The 20,124-nt window shown below is 37.0% G+C and overlaps 1 protein-coding gene across 5 annotated transcripts in view; it reads left to right on the top strand.

The window, feature by feature from the left end:
* The window catches only part of EFR3A (EFR3 homolog A), a 66,781-nt gene extending 48,619 nt beyond the window's left edge, over positions 1-18,162 (top strand). For 3 of the 5 annotated variants that reach the window (XM_068155525.1, XM_068155526.1, XM_068155523.1), the window contains 12 exons: positions 2,323-2,495; positions 2,931-3,006; positions 4,146-4,307; positions 5,708-5,839; positions 6,320-6,387; positions 7,498-7,625; positions 9,619-9,654; positions 11,711-11,799; positions 13,561-13,609; positions 14,876-14,979; positions 15,572-15,621; positions 16,298-18,153. In XM_068155525.1, the coding sequence (XP_068011626.1) occupies positions 2,323-2,495; positions 2,931-3,006; positions 4,146-4,307; positions 5,708-5,839; positions 6,320-6,387; positions 7,498-7,625; positions 9,619-9,654; positions 11,711-11,799; positions 13,561-13,609; positions 14,876-14,979; positions 15,572-15,621; positions 16,298-16,403 (1,173 nt within the window). In that variant the 3' untranslated portion in view covers positions 16,404-18,153. Of the gene's footprint in view, positions 1-2,322; positions 2,496-2,930; positions 3,007-4,145; positions 4,308-5,707; positions 5,840-6,319; positions 6,388-7,497; positions 7,626-9,618; positions 9,655-11,710; positions 11,800-13,560; positions 13,610-14,875; positions 14,980-15,571; positions 15,622-16,297 lie in introns of all 5 variants that reach the window. The other 2 variants (XM_068155527.1, XM_068155528.1) reach the window with 2 other exon arrangements.
* Positions 18,163-20,124: the final 1,962 nt, after the last annotated feature.

The raw sequence follows: 20,124 nt of genomic DNA, 5'->3' as shown, positions 1-20,124 counted from the left end.
ATGGAATTAGGCATAACTGCGTATTACATAAATCTGAAGTTCTGCTGGGTAAAATGATGACAGCGCTTTCCCAACTTAGAATACAAGCAGCTCAAGAAATATTCCTCCATCTCTTAGAGCCCTTCAGTGAATATCAGTTATAATTGGAACTACAGATCCAAAAGAACATCATAGAGTAGGCTGATTTGACTAGTTCTGCCAGCAACGCTGGCAACATCAAAGTGAAATCACTTTTGTCTGTGACACCACAGAAACTGCAATTAGTGGAGTGGGTAATATTTTTAAAACTCAAGGAATTCATGCATGTCTCCAAGCCCTTGGAGCCTTAGGCAGCTTTGTTCTTACCTTCCTGGTATTTCCCAATTTTCTTGTAAGGTATGATTAAATGTTTTGTCACAAATACATTTTCAAGTAGAACTTCAAAGAGTATTTCTGGAAATACATCGTGATAAGGATCAGAAGTGGGTAGGAAAGGAGGCTCTTGCATGTAGAATCCTGGCCTGTTTTGTTCCAGAAGCCAAAAAATGTTTAGTGACTGAAGCGGCAAAAATACCGTAAAGAATGATTTGATGACTAAAGCAGAGGAATGCTTTCCTGCAAAATTACTATCTTTCCCAGCTTTGACATGAAATGTCAGGGTGGTTTTAGGCAAATCAGTTAAACTGTTATTCATTTGTCAGAATATGAAATCCTATATTCTGTCTTGCAAAAGAGCTGAGTTTCAGTTACAGCTGAAGGAGAGAAAACAAGTTAGAAAGGGCCGCAGGCGGTCATTTTGCATGTTGTCTTCATTAAGGATAGACTCAACTATGCCTCACTGTTCCTGACCACATTCATCACACCAATCTTAAGAGTTTCCATTGAAGTCAGGAAGAATTTTTCTAATTTTTTGGGAGAGCTGCATGGCCTGTTGTACGCATTAAAAGGTTCAAATAGTGCATGTGGAAGCACTTCAACGTGTTAGATACTGACTTCTGTTTTTCAGATCCTCTTTTAGAATGTGGAAGTAAAATCCCATCATGGCACAAAGATGTGGAAGGGAATGTTTCGATGTTTAGTCAGTTACCCAGGCATGCATAGATATTGGGGAGAAATATAGGAGGAAATTGTGTTCAGAGCAAGGCTTTTGCTGTGGCATACCAGGTTTAATCTTTGTACATAGCGAAGAGCTAGAAACTACTGAATGCTGCCTGTTCTGTCTACTGAGCTGAGCATTGTACATCATGTATTCTTTACAAAACAATAATACTTCATAGCATAATTAGTCTGCTGTCATGCATACAGACAGGCAGACTACTTAATGTTATATAGACAATTAAAATTTGGCACTTTGTTCAAAGTATGCACTTTTATTTGCAACCTTGCTGCTTGTAATATTAGTAATTTTCCACTTTCAGAGTGATAGATTAGAGACCTTCATGTAACCTCACAAAACTGAGAAAAAAAAACCACAAGTGATTAAAAAAAATTAAAACTGGGAAAAAATCCTCACCAAACAAACCACACAAAATAACCCCACTCAAAAATCATCTTCATTTTATACTCTCCAACTTTTTACAGGCTGTTAAATAAAATCCTAAATAATACCTCTTTTGGGGGGTGAGTTAGTGGAGGAACCATCCTGAGAAATACCACTTTAAAACAGATGAGAGAGGTCATTTGAATGTGAGTTTTAAAGTCTTTCCAAATTCATACAATAGAATAGAATAGACCAGACCAGTTTGGAAGAGACCTTCAAGATCATCGTGTCCAACCTATCATCCAACACCACCTAATCAACTAAACCATGGCACCAAGCACCCTATCAAGTCTCCTCCTGAGCACCTCCAGTGATGGTGACTCCACCACCTCCTCGGGCAGCCCATTCCAATGGGTATTCACTCTCTCTGTGTAGAACTTCTTCCTAACCTCCAGCCTAAACCTCCCCTGGCACAGCTTGAGACTGTCCTCTTGTTCTGGTGCTGGTTGCCTGGGAGAAGAGAGCAGCCCCCACCTGTCTACAACCTCCCTTCAGGCAGTTGTAGAGAGCAATAAGGTCACCCTGGAGTCTCCTTTTCTCCAGCCTAAGCAACCTCAGCTCCCTCAGTCTCTCCTCATAGGGCTTGTGTGGAGAGACTGAGGGAGCTGGGGTTGCTTAGACTGGAGAAAAGGAGATTATGAATATATGAACATAATGAGATTATGAATCTTCAAAACTTGATACTTCAGATTGAATCCACCTTTCAGATGCCAAAGCAAGCCCACTAAAAGGTGAATGACAACTGCAAGTAATTCTTAAGGTGCAATATGACGCACATTAATTTTACTTCCAACAATTTACAGGTGACTTCAGGATACAAAGCAACAACAATATCTAATGCACTTCCTCCACCATTTCTGGACCCATTATTGTCTCCTTCACTCATGGAAGACTCTGAGCTAAGGCAGCTGGTCTTAGAAATACTCCATAATCTCATTGACCGGCATGACAACAGAGCCAAGCTCCGAGGGATACGGTAGTTCTTTTTGTTGACTTTGGTCTGCTTGAAATTTTAGTTTAATATCTGAATAAGAACTGTTGATTTTTAAATATTTTTCCAAATGTGAAATGTTAATGCACTGTTTAGATAAATGCACAGTTCTCCCTATCACTGATGACAAGAGTTTCACAGATAAGCCTCTATGCATGGTGCCTTAAATGATTGTTCCTAATACTTGCTGGTTTAACTGTGGAAGATAGAATATGGTATTTCATGTAGATTAGAAAAAAAAAGTGCTTGTCATAGTTCTGTGCATGGTTCTTCCTCTTCAACTGAAATGTGAATGTTATTGTTAAATATGGGTGTAATTAAAGTGGAAATAACTTCTAAGATTCGAGTAGTTCTTATATTTTACATCATCGTCCCTTTCAACTTCTTTTTGCTAAAAGGACACTTTTGTTTCCTTTGTAGAATAATACCAGATGTTGCTGATCTGAAGATAAAACGAGACAAAATTTCAAGGCAAGATGTGAGCTTCATGAAAAAGGTAATATATTTGAAAAGTTAACTTCCCTGTCTAAAAGGAAGATAAAATAACTGAATCAGATGCATTGCTTTTGTTCTATTACTGGTTTTGCAACAAGTTTTCTAAGTGCAATTCTTTATTAGTTAGTTGGATCAGTTCATTACTTTTCCAAATATAATGTCTTTAAGCAGCTAACATTTTATTTTGTAATAGCTTCTGTGTTTTAATAGCTCTTTCCTTTTTCCTAAATAAAATATATGTTTAAACAACTATATATTTGCTTTCAGAAGTAATAAAAAGGCCAATATTTATGCTTTGCTTCAAAAGTAGATGTTAAAAATGAGGGGTATTTTCTCCTTATAAAGCTGACCTAGTACTTCCAGAGATAAACTATTAGTCCTTACTTTGAAAATTATCTGTCATCTGATGCAGACCTGTATCCTCTACAGATTAAGAACGCTGGGGTGGCACTGAGTTGTGTGTTGCATGCAAAACCTACTTCTGATCTTGTCTTTCTGTGTGGTTTTCTTTTTCTGGCGTTGAGATAATAGTTTCTTTACAAAAGATTGGTTAAGCACAGTGTTACAAAGAAAGTCACTCTGGAAGTTGAGTGTCTTTCATTAGATAACCTATATTCTTCACTACAGCTGGAGCCTCTCTCTGCACATAAGCCCTTCTCATCTTCTGAAACACCCTCTAGAATGTTTGCTGTTCAAGACTCGCTTAGTGAAAAATTTGATGTCTTCAGAAGGATAATCCTTGAACCTTCTCCATTACTTGAACATTCTTGAGAGTGGTTCAAGATACACTTTTTATTTTTTTATCCTCCTTTTCATAAAAGGACACTTATTTTTTCTGAATACTTCAGTAGGAATGTGCAATCTTCTGTATCATGTCTGTACACCTCAACATGAAATAGAGCTGTATTATATTTATAAAGAGACTTGGTAAAAACTAGTGCTCTTCTTGATTAATCATGTACTTGTCTGCATAGGCATGTGCATACATATATTGGGTTTTCTTTATCCAAAATGGTCTATTATCAAAGCTGGCCCTTTTTGGAGTAGGGAGTTCAAATATAGGACCTTGAAATATTTTTTTCTAACCTTTATCATTCTGTGATTTTTTTTAATGCTAACTTTCTCTCTGTTTTTTTATAGCATGGTCAGCAATTGTACAGGCACATCTACTTAGGCTGTAAAGAAGAAGACAATGTCCAAAAAAACTTTGAACTACTGTTTACATCTCTAGCTCTTACCACAATTGAACTAGCCAATGAAGAAGTGGTTATTGACCTCATTCGATTAGCTATTGCTCTGCAGGTATCAATCTAAATCGCTGTTGGATTCGTTGCTTGGCAGTTTATATTTGTGGTTGGAAATACAGATACTTACTCTTTGTTTGCATATTGATTTTCAAACTAGAAATTGCAGCATTCAGTGCACTTTTTAGGTGCTTAATAGGGAAGCTTCAACTAAACAGATTTCTTAGAAACCTCTACAGTATGCTCTCATCAGAAAAGAGCAGATAGGTAAATTTGTTGAGACGTTCCCTAGAATAACTGAGACATTCATTAGTGGATTAACAAGGTATTCCTACAACTTGTGATCTTACAGCATTGTTCTATATAAAATATATGCACTGTCCTCACCTTGGAAGCAAGCTTTTTGTTAACTGATGTTGGAAATACGAGTCAAACCAGGCTATTTAATCTCAGCTTGGAGTAAAATTCTAACAGTGTGTTGACAGGCTTTATTCCTTAACATTTCCTTTACAGGATCAAACATTATTTCATGCTTGCTTGTAGTCCTCAGTGAAACTGTTTAACTTAGTAGAAGTATCTGTGTTGAAATTAAAGCATTCAAAAAAATACAGTGCTAGCATGTGCTGTGGAAATTTGAGGAAGTTGTGTTCTCTGTTCCCAGCTCCCTCTGCCACTAGCCTCATTCTTTAGTGTGCACCTGTGTTACGAAACCTCTGAAATGCAGAGTGAGTCTTTAATTTTTAAATATATTACTGAACCAAGTTCTTAATGAAAAGAACTGTGCCAGGGGAGGTTTAGGTTGGATGTTAGGAAGAAGTTCTATACAGAGATTGCCCATTGGAATGGGCTGCCTGGGGAGGTGGTGGAGTCACCATCATTGGAGGTGTTCAGGAGGAGACTTGATGGGGTGCTTGATGCCCTGGTTTAGTTGTTTAGGTGGGTTGGATTGGTTAATGGGTTGGATGCGATGATCTTGAAGGTCTCTTCCAACCTGGTCTATTCTATTCTATAAAGCAAAAATAATACATTCTGAATCAACACAGAAGTGCTAATAAGCATTAAATAATTCTTTTTATGGTACAGTATCTGTGGTTCTAAAGTGATTTTTTATTATTCAAATGCTATTTGTATTTTTCCTGAAAAAATGTTATGATCTGCAGGCAGTAAGGACAAAAGACTACCAGTTATTGACTTCTACCTGAGAAGCAGAACTTTTGAGTTGAGTAGATTTATTCTCTTCATAGAGGTTGAATCCCTCAAGCTCTCTAACTTCCGATCAATATATATTTAATTCAGAAGTGTGCTGGAAGACTAGAATTTGAAGATAAGAACTATTAAATGCAAAGTAACAGATAATGACTATCTGTCAGCTTGTATTACTGCTCATAATGTTGACTTCCATGTATCTGGGACAACCTGTTAACTTTGGGACGTGTAATGCTATCTTTTATATTTCAGGACGTTGCCATCATCAATGAGGATAATCTGCCCATGTTTAACCGTTGTGGTGTCATGGCATTGGTGGCAGCCTATCTAAACTTTCTGAGTCAGATGATTGCAGTTCCTGCCTTTTGTCAGCATGTCAGCAAGGTATCACAGTTATGTAATTCTAGTAATTTAGAATAGTATGCACTCTGTTGTAAAATGGGTAAGTCACTTCTGTCAAGTGGTTGGTTGATGTTAGTCTTCTGTCTTTATGTCCACCAATATTTCTCTTTGTCTTCAGTCACTGGTGGCATTACTTGGTGACTCTTAAAATTATGCACTGAACATTCTTCTCTCAAGGTATAGCATTTTTATTTTGTTTATGGTGCCATATGTAATGTATAGCCGCACTGATTTCAGTAAAACAGTACTGATGTGCACAAGACCTTGAGAAACAGATTTGTAGTCTGAAAGCTGTGTGCCACCATCTCTTTATCTGGTCAAAAGAAATTCTAAAGGCTTTACTTGCAATGAGGTAGATGTTAGTGAACGATTGTTAATCTGCTGCAGTAGAGCTGCATTAAACAACTTAGTCTTTGGAGAAAATAGCGATGAAACTAATCATTTTGTCTTGTTTCTTTTCAGGTGATTGAAACTAGAAGTCTGGAAGCATCTTATTTTTTACCAGAAACAATTTTTAAAGACAAATCCAAGTAAGCAGACGAACAGTGAAGTACCTATTTTACTATTGAAAATTGCAGATCATTAAGGTAGTTTCATTTGTGAAAAATAACATAGAGCTTTAATAGTGCACAGAGTAAGCAGAAGAAAACCAAACATTAAAAGTGCATATGAAAAAACATGATATTCTGAGGTTTTTTAGTTGTAGTCAGAGGCACTTTTATCTGCACAATATGGTGCTTGGTGTGTGAACACAGCAAAATGCATTGTCACTGAATCAGAGTAAGTGAGGTTGGGAGGGACCTCTGAACATCATTGGTGCAACCCCTCTGTTCAAGCAGATGCATCCGAATGTCTTTGGAACATCTCCGCAAACACTCTGGGCAATCTGTGCCAGGACTTAGTGACCCTGACAGTGAGAAAAAGAGGTTCAAAGTTTTGTATTTCAGTTTGTGCCCATTACTTCTGGTCCTATCACTGGGCATCTCTGAAAATAGTATGGCTTTATTGTCTTTTCACACCCTCCCTTAAGGTAGTTGTACACACTGGTAAGAATCACCTTCTTTTCTCCATGCTGAACCATCCCAGCTCTCTGTCTTTCTTCATTAGAGAGATGCCTCAGTCTCATTATCCACCTTAGTGGCCCTTTGTTGGATTCCCTAAATCCATGTTTCTTGTGTCCTGGGGAGCCTAGCCCTATACACACTACTCAAGGTATGGCCTTACTAGTGCTGAGTAGAGGGAAGGATCTCCTCCCTTGACTTGCTGGCAGTACTCCTAACGCAGCCCAGGATACCCTGTGTCCTTTTTGCTGCAAGGGCACATTGCTGGTAGGTGGCAAATACTACTCTGTAGTTTTTTTCTATTTAACAGAGACTATTCTCTCAAGGTGTAGCAAAACAGGTGAGGAATGTATTTCAGATAAACAAGAAGTATTAAAGTAGTTTAAAACATGGCAGAAATAGTCAGTGGACTAATTTGGGGGAGTATATTCATTCCTAAACAAAAAAACAAGCAAGTTCTATTTCCATCAAATCATTGCCACTGACCCTTTCTGGTTCTTTGCAGACAGTGAAAAACTATTTTACTTAATGAACAAATCTCTAGTGATAGATAATAATTTCAAATACATGTTTTGACAGTCTTCCAAAATCCCTAGAGAAGCATGAAAAAGATTTATTTTTCCTGACGAACAAGATTGCAGAATCATTAGGAGGCAGTGGATACAGTGTGGAAAGATTGTCAGTTCCATATGTACCCCAGGTAACAGGTAAGTGGTGATTAGTGGCTAAACTAATCAGTACCAGTTATTAAGAATGCTTTCTTAATGCATTGTGTGACAGTGAACTGCAGTGTGACTACTTATTAGCAACAAAATTGATTCATAGTATAGTTTCATTTTCTCTAGTTTTTTTTCTCATTAGCTACTGTGTTATTGCTAAGAAGTTTAACCTTTGTGCCTTTTAAAGATTTATTTTCCTTTCTTAGATTTACAAGAAAGTTCTTGAGCCTACTTTGACTCTCTTTAATGAAATATTTACTTTAGAAAGGATACCTGGGAAGATGGCAGTGATTGTTACTGGTTTTCTCTATTAACTTGAGTGAGGAGGGATTATGCAGGTCAGCATACTTATCTTTTTTATGTGAACACTGTGTAGAGCATATTCCATCCTTTTGCAGTATGGCCTTGTATTGACTTGAGCTACTGGTCTTAGTCAAATTCTCAATAAGCAGGTATTAATTTAAGCAAGAATGTTACCTTTTTTTCCATTAGTTGTCTATGCTAGCTTAGTGTCAGGTAACAGTGAAAATAAAAGTATGCCTGAAAATTTGTGAGAGTTCATGCTACCCAGCATACATGAATAATGCATGAATGAGTAGCTAGCACATGACATTGTATGTTTTCAACTTTTAACAGAATTTCAACAGCCAGTTGAGCAACTTAATGAAAAAAAAAAATATTTGAAGGCTCTATTTATTAACCTTGTGTGTTTTGTGGCTGTACATAACTGGTTGCTATTGTAAAAGACTATGGAACATGTCAGGCTGAAGCATGACCTTTTTTGTGGACTAAAAGTACCTAGCAGGAAAATGCAATTTCTGTTTTGTAGCTCTTACAGAGAAAGAAGCATTGTGCATATGGGCAGTGAATGGCAGGTCTGTCACACTTGCAGTATGGTTAAGAGACATTGCTTCCTGCTCTTGAATAAGCTGCTATGGGAAGGAACGAGCTCTCCAGCAGATGTGGGTTTGTCTGCTAGCAGGCAGACTAGTGATATGTTCTGACAGAGATGCAGTGTTCATTTTCTGTTGTTGGTTGTCCTCTTGTAGAAAGGCAAACGTTGCTATACTTGGCAGATCATTTTTTTTCTAACACAAATGAAACAGTTAATGTTACATTTTAGTATTGGTGGAAGAAGTAGGTAGCAAGTAAGGAAATGTTGCATTCTCCATTATTTTTTCACTGCCTTTGGGTGAATGAGACTGGAATGAGAAAGTGTGACTTGAAATTTGTGTTAAGCCTCTTCTGAAAACTGAGGAGTATTCATAACCAAGTGACCTTGCTAGAGTTTCCTGGATGCTTCGATAAAAGTGCATTCCTACACAGGACGATGCAAGTTCTGACATCAAGGTTAAGAGAGTTTGGCTGCAAGTATTAGACAGCTGCTTCTTTGTATGCTGAGAAACAAACCTATTTAATGCTAAATCTTAGAATATGTTAATCAGATGGGTTTTATTTTTTTCCTGTAGTCTTTTTGTGACAAGCAGTAGCCAAAACTGATTCCATGTTTGTCATCATGTGGGATATTGAGCTTCCAAGGTTTTCATTTAACTAAATTGGACCCAAGATGAGTATTCTGGAGTTATGAAACTTGTCCTTTTTCGTTTCACTGAAATGTTTCATTTTTACCAGTGTTCCAAAACAACATTACTTTTAGTAAAAGATTGATTCCATTTTTGTATATACCTGTGAAAGTTGTGGTTGAATACAAAGGCCAGTAAAGTTTTTACCCTAATTATTTGTAGTACTTCTGAATATCATTTATGTAATTCTTGACAATGACTTGTAGATATAAAATCATGATACTGGTTTTGTTTCAGGTATTGGCACCTATTAGCCTGAAAAACATTCATATTTGCAACTCCTTGTACCTTTTTGTCTTCCTTACTTGGGATGGGGGGAAGAAGCTATTAAATGTACATGTCATCATTTTCTGTCTATACATGTATAACTTTTTAAAATCTAGCTCTATTTCCATCAGGCAAAAAACCTCATAAATGCAGACACAAGTCAAAAGGTAACAATGAGTTGTAGGTCAGCCTGCTGTCCTGCTAGCTGTGGTGTGTCAATGTAGGATGTGCACAGTCTACAAACCCCATGCTTTTAGAAGACCTTTAAAGCCAGAAATTGTGGTGTACTTAGTGTTTCTTCCTGCCTTTTTGTTTATCTATTTGATATTCCTTTAGCTATGTTAGCTTCTGTAAGATTTGCCTTTGTGTTTACTCTTGATTTGGATCTCTTCAATATCAAACTTCCTGTTTTCTTTTTCTGAGCAGACAGTAGGGCTATCAGTATCGTTTTTGTGATAGTGTTAATCTGACTGAACCTGCCTCAGGCGATGGGGTGACCCAGGTTGCTGCTCCTATTGCCCTGTGGGATGAATGCCACTTCTGACCATGGGGTCAGGGCTCCTAAGAGAGCCCTGGCAGCCAGGGCAGTGGCTATTGGGCTCCCCCATTGCTCTTGTGCCTCTGGGCTCCTTCCTGTGTGTGGAGATGAGCTTTATATAGCGCATAACAAAAAGACCTGCAATTGTCACAGATTTTTACTCATGTAACATGTTGAAATTAAAGACAAATGGGCATTTTTGTTAGGTGTATATAGTGACAGATCTGTTACAAAAATGAATTCTATCCAAAGTGTCTGTGCATCAGTTACAGAGAGAGCAGCAAGATGGCAGCAAAGATGTGGGTTTTGCCTTGTGTTTACTTTTGAGGGCTGAGGTGCTTTCCTCAGACTCTGTGTAATGGGTTGTGTACCAATCAGTGAGCCATCAGGGATTAAAATTTAAGTAAATCCTTCAAAATGTCACTTCAAATGCTTAGAGTCTCCGAGAACCTGGCAAAGACAGAACTCCAGGAGTTTTTTCACTAATCATCTTCTTTCACTGCCTCTTGATCATTTTTATGGCTTCTGAAAGCTATTTCTTGCTTTTAAAAAGCTGAGTATGTTCAGCTCTGCAGGAATGAATTCTGTTTGTTCATGCTCAATATTTGCACTGCAAAAGCACTCTGCTAGAAGTAGTTTAAACAAAGGAAGAAATAGCATAAATTACCTTGTGGTGGGGTGGTAGTACAGTTGTTCTCCTTATCTTAGTATCAGGTGCCTATAGGTGCTTCTTACATTTTGCAGTGCAAGGCTGTTATTTGATAATGATAATAGCCTGATCCTGGGTAACATCTGAAATGTAATATCGTAATTCATGGCTTTGGAAATGCGATAAATGAAAATCAAGCTGCTCGATCCTCCCTTTTTCAGAGGATCCTTGTGACCTGTCTGTAAATGCATTTTTATTGTTTTTTAAAATCTTATGTAAATTTGAAAAGAGAGAAAAGGTTATTGGTGTTAAGGATGCAGTTACAGAAAGAAAATCCTTCAACTGATGGATCATTCAATCAGCCTCTATTTATGCGTTAATGAGCATAAAAGAGAATAAGATGTTCTTTTTTAGTATCAGCACAGTTGGTCTTATTCTGACAACTTTTTAGGCCAGATGGACCTGCTAGAATGTAGGAAGTTAGAAATACAGAAAATTTCTTTTCACCAAGTAGATTTTTCAGACCTGCTTAATTTGATAGTTTGTTGCAACACGAATAGGGAAGGATTGTTACTAATTTCCATTCAGAAATCTCTGTTCCTTCTGTCAACAAATCATCTTCCAAGAAGCCCTCTCCTCTTTCAGAATACCTTCACATTATGACCTTACTACTTCAATTTCATAACAACAAAAAAATCTGCAGTGTAATTTGCAAGTTACTCTGGTGCAGTGTATCATCATGTGCTGTGTTATTTCTTATGCATCTGAATAAGGTCTTACCTATTTTTTCTAATTCTTGACTTTTAAGGGAAAGTTGGCAAGTTACAGGATGAGAGGGGAAAGGAGCAATAAAAAGGTTTTTCCTTTCACATTTAATAACTTAGAGCAGTAACTGATTTACTTTTTTTTTTCCCCACAATGATCCAAATGATAAAATAGATGATATTGGGTTAAATAGGCATATAGAGACAAATTTGCATCTAATGTGTAGGCATTTGGTTGACTGTTCAGCAAGATAAGTTGTTTTTTCCTCTAGATGAGGACAGACTCTCCAGGAGGAAGAGCGTTGTGGACACAATCTCTCTTCAGGTGGATATTCTGCCTGGCAACGGCACAGAGGATAAGGTATGAAAATCACAGGATTTTACAGCAGCAGCGGGGGTGGAAGAATGCAAATGAAGTTTCCCCAGAAAGTTTAATATCTAATTGTCATAGAAAAGTTAAACCATTTTAGCTTTTTTTTAAACTCCTGGGTTTGTAGAAATGTGTTGACAAAGACAGTGGTACTGATCTTGCAGTGTAAAAATGTAAATTATATTCTCACCATATTTTTTTCCAGCTAGTACCGCAGGATATAGGGTAGCAGTACATGTATATGCCCAACAAATAATACTTTTTTTTGAGTAAATACTCTAAAATATTTTCTTTGCATTTTGAGGGATAAAACAAATTCCTGCATCATTTGAAGCATCTGAATGTTGTTTATCCACACAGAGTTGACAGATACATGACTAGTGAGAGATCTGCTGTCTTTGGAAAGGGCAGGTGAAGATGAGACAGACAGCATACACAATGGTGTTACAATGTGACTTTTCCCCTCCAGAAGAGTTTAGCAGGAAGCACTTTACAGTCAAAGGAAGGATAAAGTAGCAATGAACAGTTCATATGTAGGATTCAGGAGCTTGTGCTAATTATCCCTTAGGAAGACTGCTTTATAATTAAAATTATTTCCCATCTTTTAACACTTGACTTAAAGTATTTCCCAAAATAGATTTCTGTTTCTACTGACTCTTTTTCAAGGCTCTGATGATTTTTATTAACCAGATTTCTGCTACCTATGGTGGAGATTAAGCATTGAAAATGAGATGTTTGTACCTGCAAATTGATCATGCCTTTAGCAGCTTCAAGCTTAAAACCAGCTAAGGGCTGAAACAGAATGTCTGGACAGAGTCAAGATTGAATGTTAGCTAAAAATGCAATATAAACATGTTACAAAGAAGCAAGAGCCATCTTGGAAGTTACTGACAAAAGGGAGCTGTGTCTTGCATTATTCTTATTACTCCTTTCTGCTTTGTGTTGATGTTACCTCAAGTTATATTTTCTATTCCCTTCTTGCTGTTGTGCTTTAGCAAGGATACAGACAGAGTACATAAAATATTAGGAGTCAGAAGAAAAAAGCTTTTGAAATACAAGACAGATTATCACAATCTTTAGCTTTGTGAAGAAAGTAAACGCTTATAATGGGATCAGGTGTGTTTGTCATTAGACCCCTTTCTAAAACTATGTGTTATATGTGATTGAGCATCTCTTGAAAAGTAGGATTAAATGAGAAAAGCTTCCATTTCAGAGTTCAAACGATTATGCCAACATTTTTTGCAGAGAATATAGTAGTTGTAGATAAAACAAAATGTTTGTGTGGAGTCCCAGTTTAATGTGGTAGTATCTCAGTTTAATTACTGTTTGCCTCTCTTAAAAGGAAAAAAATTATTAATCAGAAGCACATGAAACAAAGTATTTCTCCTTCAGCTGCTTGAAGGTGTTTGTTTACAGTGCAAAGGGGAAACCATTATTTTCTAATTTTGCTGGCTGCACCTTGATATCCACATCACTGATGACTGAAAAACTCAAACAGTGGAAACAGCTGCTATATTCACAACAGCTGTCTATGAAACAATACTCAGACTTAGCAGCATAGAAACACCTCAGTGGCTTAAAAAAATGAGTTAGTGATCCATCAGCTGTCATAAAAACTCCAGATGAAGCTACTAGAAACTTGTAAGTCAGAAAAACTTTGTAGTTGGTTTTGCCTTATTATTATTGTTATTGCATTCCTTATATTTTGGAAGTTTATATGATGTTGAAGAGGTTTTGTTTCATTGTATTTAGGTTGATAATACTGAAGAAATCACTTTTGAAGCTTTGAAGAAAGCAATCGGTAAGATTGGAATGGGATGCCCAGGGAGGTGGTGGAGTTGCCACCATTGGAGGTGTTTAGGAGGAGACTTGATAGGGTGCTTGGTTGCATGGTTTAGTTAATTAGGTGGTGTTGGATGATAGTTTGGACATGATGATCTTGAAGGTCCATTCCATTCCATTCCATTCCATTCCATTCCATTCCATTCCATTCCATTCCATTCCATTCCTTACAGTCGTGTTTATGCAGCATGGTTCTAGATGACAGTGGAATTGCTGGAGAAAAAGATGCTACCAGAATAACATAATTAGCATTATATATGTATCTCCCCAGGTAGAAATTGATTTTACATTTCCATGATTTATTTCTAAATTCCTGAAATGATCTCTTGATCATTTCAGTGCATTCATTTTCTGAAGGCAAAGCTTTGGAAGTGCCTGTTACCTATGAATGTTGCCCTCATTGGCCAAATGGTAAATAATGAGATTTTGAAGTTCTATTGAGTGATTATTTATAAAGCACCTTAAATAATTTTTTACATATTAAAAACGTTCAGGTCTTCAGTACATTCAGAAAAAGAGATTACATGGTACATATTGTGTTTTTTAAGAGAGTGTTTTTCTGGCAAGTGACCCAACTTCCAGAACTCAAAATTACCCAGTTTCTTTGTTTTATGTCACTATACATAATTGGTAATTAATGCTGTTCAGCCACCAAATTACCATCCAAAAATGGGTTAGACATTTATGTTTTCAACAGTAGACAGTGACATTGTAAACAATAATTCAATCTGAGTTTGCCAAACCTGCCTCATCTATGAGGTGCTTTAATTCATTAGATACTGAGAAGTTCCAGCTGGTTGTAGGTCACTCAGCCTATAGAGTTTGAACTCACTTTTCCCAGATTCTAATAGACAGTTCTACCCACCTGTCTGCATGACACTGGGAGGGAGAACATTCCCTTCTTTTCTCTTGAAGCTGAGCTAGTATGCAGTGAGTGAGAGGTGCAGTCTTGAGTCTAGATCCTAAAGCAAATTACAACATGTAGTTGTAATTAAAGCACGTAGTGAGAGTGGAGCAAAACTGAGGTCCTCAAACCAGCTCAGTGAGGTTGTCTGCCTTTTGCTTTAGCAGCAATGACAGATGACAGCTTGCTTGAGTATGGTTCCATCACTTCGAATACAGTGCTTGTTTGCTTCTGCAGTGCCCATGTGAAGTTTGTCACTTAAAGGCAAATGTAATCTTTGTCTATCAAATTGACTTTTTTCTTTTTTTCATTTTTTTTAAGATAACAATGGGCTGGAAGAGCAGGAGAAAGAAAAAAGACGTCTTGTGATTGAAAAGTTCCAGAAAGCACCGTTTGAAGAAATTGCAGCACAGTGTGAAACCAAAGTGAGTTCCTGAAAAATGTTAGATAGCACTGAAGATATTAAAATAAACATAAATGGGGATGTGCTGGCTAAAGGGCATTTATGTTATCATGTTACTGCTGCTGTTACTTCTAAAGAAGTTCAGTTATTGTCTCCACTATTATCTATGTTGTGAGATTCTAGTTATTTAAAGCGTGCTTTTGACTGTTACAGATGGTTTGAAAAGGAGTGGAGATCTCATACACTCTTCATTTTAATGTTTCTCCTTGCTATCTTTGAAATCTAAATTCACAGTCAATTCATATTTCATCCTGGATAAATGGAGCAGTACTTACCCCATTATGTATCTTCAATAACTAAATATGTTTCCGGTTTTTAAACTTCTATCTGCAACAGCAAAATTTGCTATATAATTCCTGTGCTCCAAGACAGGCTCACTCAATCTCATGTGCCTCTTCAGTGCTCAGAATCATTGCAGCAGTGAGAAAAGAGTTTGAGACAGGAAAAGCTGTGTAGATTTATCATGTGGTTCTGTGGTATGGCCTGGCACATTCATTTTAACCTGGTTCAATACATAGTACTTAATAATGCTTCCATTTCATTCTTTTTCCTAGGCAAACTTGCTCCATGATAGACTTGCACAGATACTGGAACTCACCATTCGGTAAGGCTTTATGCAAGAAGAATATGATAAATGAAAAATGAGTTATAAAGCAATTGTGACTACTTTCAGATGCTCACTTCATAATGTTCTTAAACACATTTAATAGGCAGAAAATAATTAAATATTGTGGTTCAGGATACAGAATTAACCAGGTTGGAAAAGACCTTCAAGATCATAGAGTCCAACCTATCACCCAACACCATCTAATCAACTAAACCATGGCACTAAGTGCCCGATCCAGTCTCTTCTCAAACACCTCCCTGGGCAGCCCATTGCAATGGCAAATCACTCTTTCTGTGAAGAATTCCTTCCTAACATCCAGCCTAAACCTCTCCTGGCGCAGCTTGAGACTGTGTCCTCTTGTTCTGGTGCTGGCTGCCTGGGAGAAGAGACCAGGTAGTTGTAGAGAGCAATAACGTCTCCCCTGAGCCTCCTCTTCTCCAGGCTAAGCAGCCCCAGCTCCCTCAGCCTCTCCTCATAGGGCTTGTGTTCCAAACCCCTCACCAACTTTGTTCCCCTTCTCTGGACACGTTCCAGCAAGTCAACATCTTTCCTAAACTGAGGGGCCCAGAACTGGACAACAGTACTCAAGGTTTATAAATCAGAAAGCAATCCCTGTAATAACAGCCATGATTCTGTGGTAATAAATTTGTTGTATTGATTGTTCTTCTCACAGTCCTCCACCTAGCCCCTCAGGAACGATGACCATTACTGCTGGACATGCTCATTACCAGTCTGTTCCAGTCTACGAGATGAAGTTTCCAGATCTTTGTGTGTATTAAGTGTCTTCTGAAGTCTGATGGACATTATTTAGAGTAGAGTACAATAGAAAGAAAAAGATGAGTTTTCAATTTTACTATTTCATCTAAAATAATTTGATAATGATGGACATGAGCCAAATACAGATTACTCTAGCCAAACTCATGACAGTGTCTTGAGTTGTCCTGTAACGTATTTGAAGTTAGGTTTCTCATATGTCATGTTTCTTCATTTTCATATTTCAGTACATGTAAAAGTCACATTTAAAACTTGTCTTGCCATATTGGTGAATATTTCAGTTACTCTAAGAATCTGTATTTCTGTAAATTCCTTTTAATTTGAGGCATTGTAACTGAAGAATCTGTTAAAGCCTTTTTTCTTTTCTTTTTGTTTTCCTCTCCATCTCAATTACAAGTGTAAATAGAATGCTTTTGACTTGCTTCATCTCATTAAATGTAACCAGTGGAGCACTGCTTCAGCTCCTTTTTGTTCATGCTACCGTAACTGATCAACATCCTTATTTTGGAACATAGGAAAAACCAGTGTCTTACATGTGTTCAAGTACAGTAAATTAATTAATAGACACTTGTTAAGTATTTTTTGGATGCATCACATAACATGCTTTTTAGAGATATATGTCCTGTGTTTCTTGTTTCAAATTAACTGCTTTGTGTAAGAGGGGAAATTTCCTCTGGAAGCACTGAACTGTGCAATATTTTTCATGTCTTAAGGCGTATGGTTTACAGACTGTACTTCTGAAAATGCAGTAGTATTTTACTGTCTGCTTTAGTATAAATACACGAGAGATATATTTAGTATAGCAGAAAATAAACTGAGAGCATTTAAAACCATAAATATAGAAATTACAGATATATTCTACTATTTCTCTGTAGTTTGTTACAGCTTTTTAATGGTATTTTAGAAACTGAAAGAAAACAGGATGAAACAGTTTAAAGTCTAAGAGTTTATTACATATGCTTTCAAGCAGAAGCATTTTAGAGATGCATCTCTGTTCGGTTTTGTTTCTTTTCTCAAACCTTTCTAGAAACCATTAACTTTCATAGGTTTATGTATCTGAGTATGCAATCAAAATGTAAATACTGTGAAAGTGATATAGTACATCACTGACGTTTTGATGATTATTGTCGGCTGTCTTTATGACTCACTAAATTCCACAGGCAAAAGAAAAGACAACTTTTGTTGATGTCACAAATAGGAAGTTAATGTTTGAAAGCCCTTGATCTATCCAAATCGGAGTGAAGCAACACAGCCATGAATAAATCTTCTCAAATATCTGTAATAGATGTAAGATAAGTTAGCCAGCAGTTTAGATGAAGTGATCAGGCCGTGAACACAAAGTGATCTAACTTGCATTAGCCCTGCCTTAAGCAGGAGCTTAGTTTAGGTGACCTTCAGAAGTCCCAAGCTAAATTAATCTATGATTGCATAATTCTAAGATCTGAATGTTATCAGGCCAGCTAATTTGCTGCCTGTTTCGAGCATTTGCAAACCTACTATAAAAAGGATTTTAAGCTTTTTGAACTGTAGTGCAGTATTCCACTGAACTGCTTTTAAAAGCGTGATGCAATGCAAAATCAGAGAAATATCAGCTACCTAAACCTATGAGATAACATGCTGAGACTTTCAGAAAGCATTCACAAAACTCAAAAGGTAATTGAGACCTTCTTTTCAGTTTAACAGTGCAATCACAGCTGTTAGTGGATGACGAAACAGCCCCTTATCTACAGCATTCCGTTGTGATTTTTACTGCTGCAGCGTGTCAGCCTGATCAGACCACAGTCTACACATAAATAGGACTCTAGCTTTTAGTTTTCACTTTTTGTTTTTTTAAGGTAAGACATAATAGTTTTCTGGCCTATATGAAGAGTGTAATTTTTTAACAATAAATCTATCCAAGGGATACAATGTGAAACACTTATCCACTGTCATTTTATAAGAATAACACTGTGCACTTTTGTACAAATAGAAAATAAGGAGTCTCAGAAATAACGGATGTACTTCTGTTTGCACTCTTGCAGTATGGAGACTGTGCTGTAAATACAGGATTGTTTCTGTGGTTGAGTTCTGTTGCACGAATGCTGCATGTGGAAATGTTTAGTTTCAGCATTTCATTTTCTGTTTATGAAGTATTTTTTGGTTATGGTAATGATAGGTTTCCATACTTCCAATATTCATATGAGCTTTGTTTGGGAAATGCAGGTGTTGTGCAGGTATTGTGCAGGGATTTAAGAGCTTGTAACACTCTGTATGTTCACTTGATACTTCTTCCTTTCTGGAAATTCAGGGAGTCTGTAAGTTAGTAATTGATTCACTTTGGCCTTTCTGGACTGCTGCAAGATGGGAGTGACTGTAAAATGTATTGTTTTGGTAGCTATTGTTATATGTAGCTAATGAATCAAACCAAATTAATTAAGAATGCTATTATACAGGGTAAAGCTGCTTTATTTCATTTATCTCTTTATGTTCTTGAGACAGGATGCAGAACATAAAAGCTCTATATGTATACTGGCCCTGTGTTACCTGCAACACGTGGGAGTACTGTCACTATGTTTATAAATTGGTATCCAGCAGTTTAAGTGTGTACCAGCTTTTGCTTTGGGTTCTCTTTCTCGTTATGTCATTTTCAAAAATTACAGCTTTTGGTATTGGATCACTTTAAGGTAAATTAAATCCATGTTTATTTCAAAAGATAGGAGTAGCCTGTGTCAGAATCAGAGTAGGGCAAATTTGTCTGTTGTTCTGATGGTCATATATTCTGTACTGTATGTAATGAACCAGTTTCAGTAAATGTAAGAACACACTGTGCAATCTATATTTAAGCAATAAAATAAATCAAAACTTAAAACGAACGTTTTCTAAGGTGTCAGTTAATTTTTACTGCTCACAGTTAAAATGTCAGTGTCATCATTTTTTTTGCATTTTAAAACAGGCCTGATTTTACATGCTTTTGCAGATGCCATAGCATTCAGCAGCATGAAATTAATGCTTTTTATTTATGATTAAACCATTACTATTACTAAGACCACCACAATTTGAGGATGCACAATACAAAAATCATTTCCTAATATTATATAAGATTTAAGAAGATAAAGTAAGCCATGCTTTTCAGGCCTCCCTCGTTAGAAAGCATACTGGGCTTGAAGTATCAGTGTCAGGGAATCAAGCTGTCCTTGTGTGTGAAGGTCTGTAGACAGTTTACCCATAGGTAGCATTCTTCAAACAGTGATGCCATCCAGTGGGGCTGAGTATTATACTGTTACTGGTTACTCCCTTCTTTATTTTCAGGAAGCTAGGATCTTTTCTAACTCACTTGAGATACATCTTAATATTGAGAGGTTTGTATTGTCATCTTTTTTTCGTGTGCACCTCTGTTCCTCATTTCTGCAGGCATTAATTAAAACTTCATGTATGCTTAGGAACTTTTAGAAGGTTAGGCAGCTTCTTTCTATAGTCTATGACTAATTGTAGACTCATCACAAAGGTGATGATGGGGTTGGGGCACCTCCACTATGAGGAGACACTGAAAGAGTTGAGGTGAGTCATCTTGGAGAAGGGAAAGCTCAGGGGAGATGTTCTAGTAGCCTTCCAGCCCTACAGGAAAGGTGGGAAGGGACTATTTATCAAGGAGTGAAGGGATAGGATGAGGAGTAATGATTTTTAAACTCAAAGAGGGCAGATTTAGATTAGATATAAGGAAGAAATTCTTCACTATGAGTGTGGTGG

This window comes from Melanerpes formicivorus, unplaced genomic scaffold, assembly GCF_026170545.1.
Source record: "Melanerpes formicivorus ecotype bairdi unplaced genomic scaffold, bMelFor1.0.p_v2 SCAF_32, whole genome shotgun sequence".
Taxonomy (NCBI): Eukaryota; Metazoa; Chordata; class Aves; order Piciformes; family Picidae; genus Melanerpes; species Melanerpes formicivorus.
The sequence above is the reverse complement of the archived record's forward strand: the minus strand, read 5'-3'. Positions and strand labels throughout refer to the sequence as shown.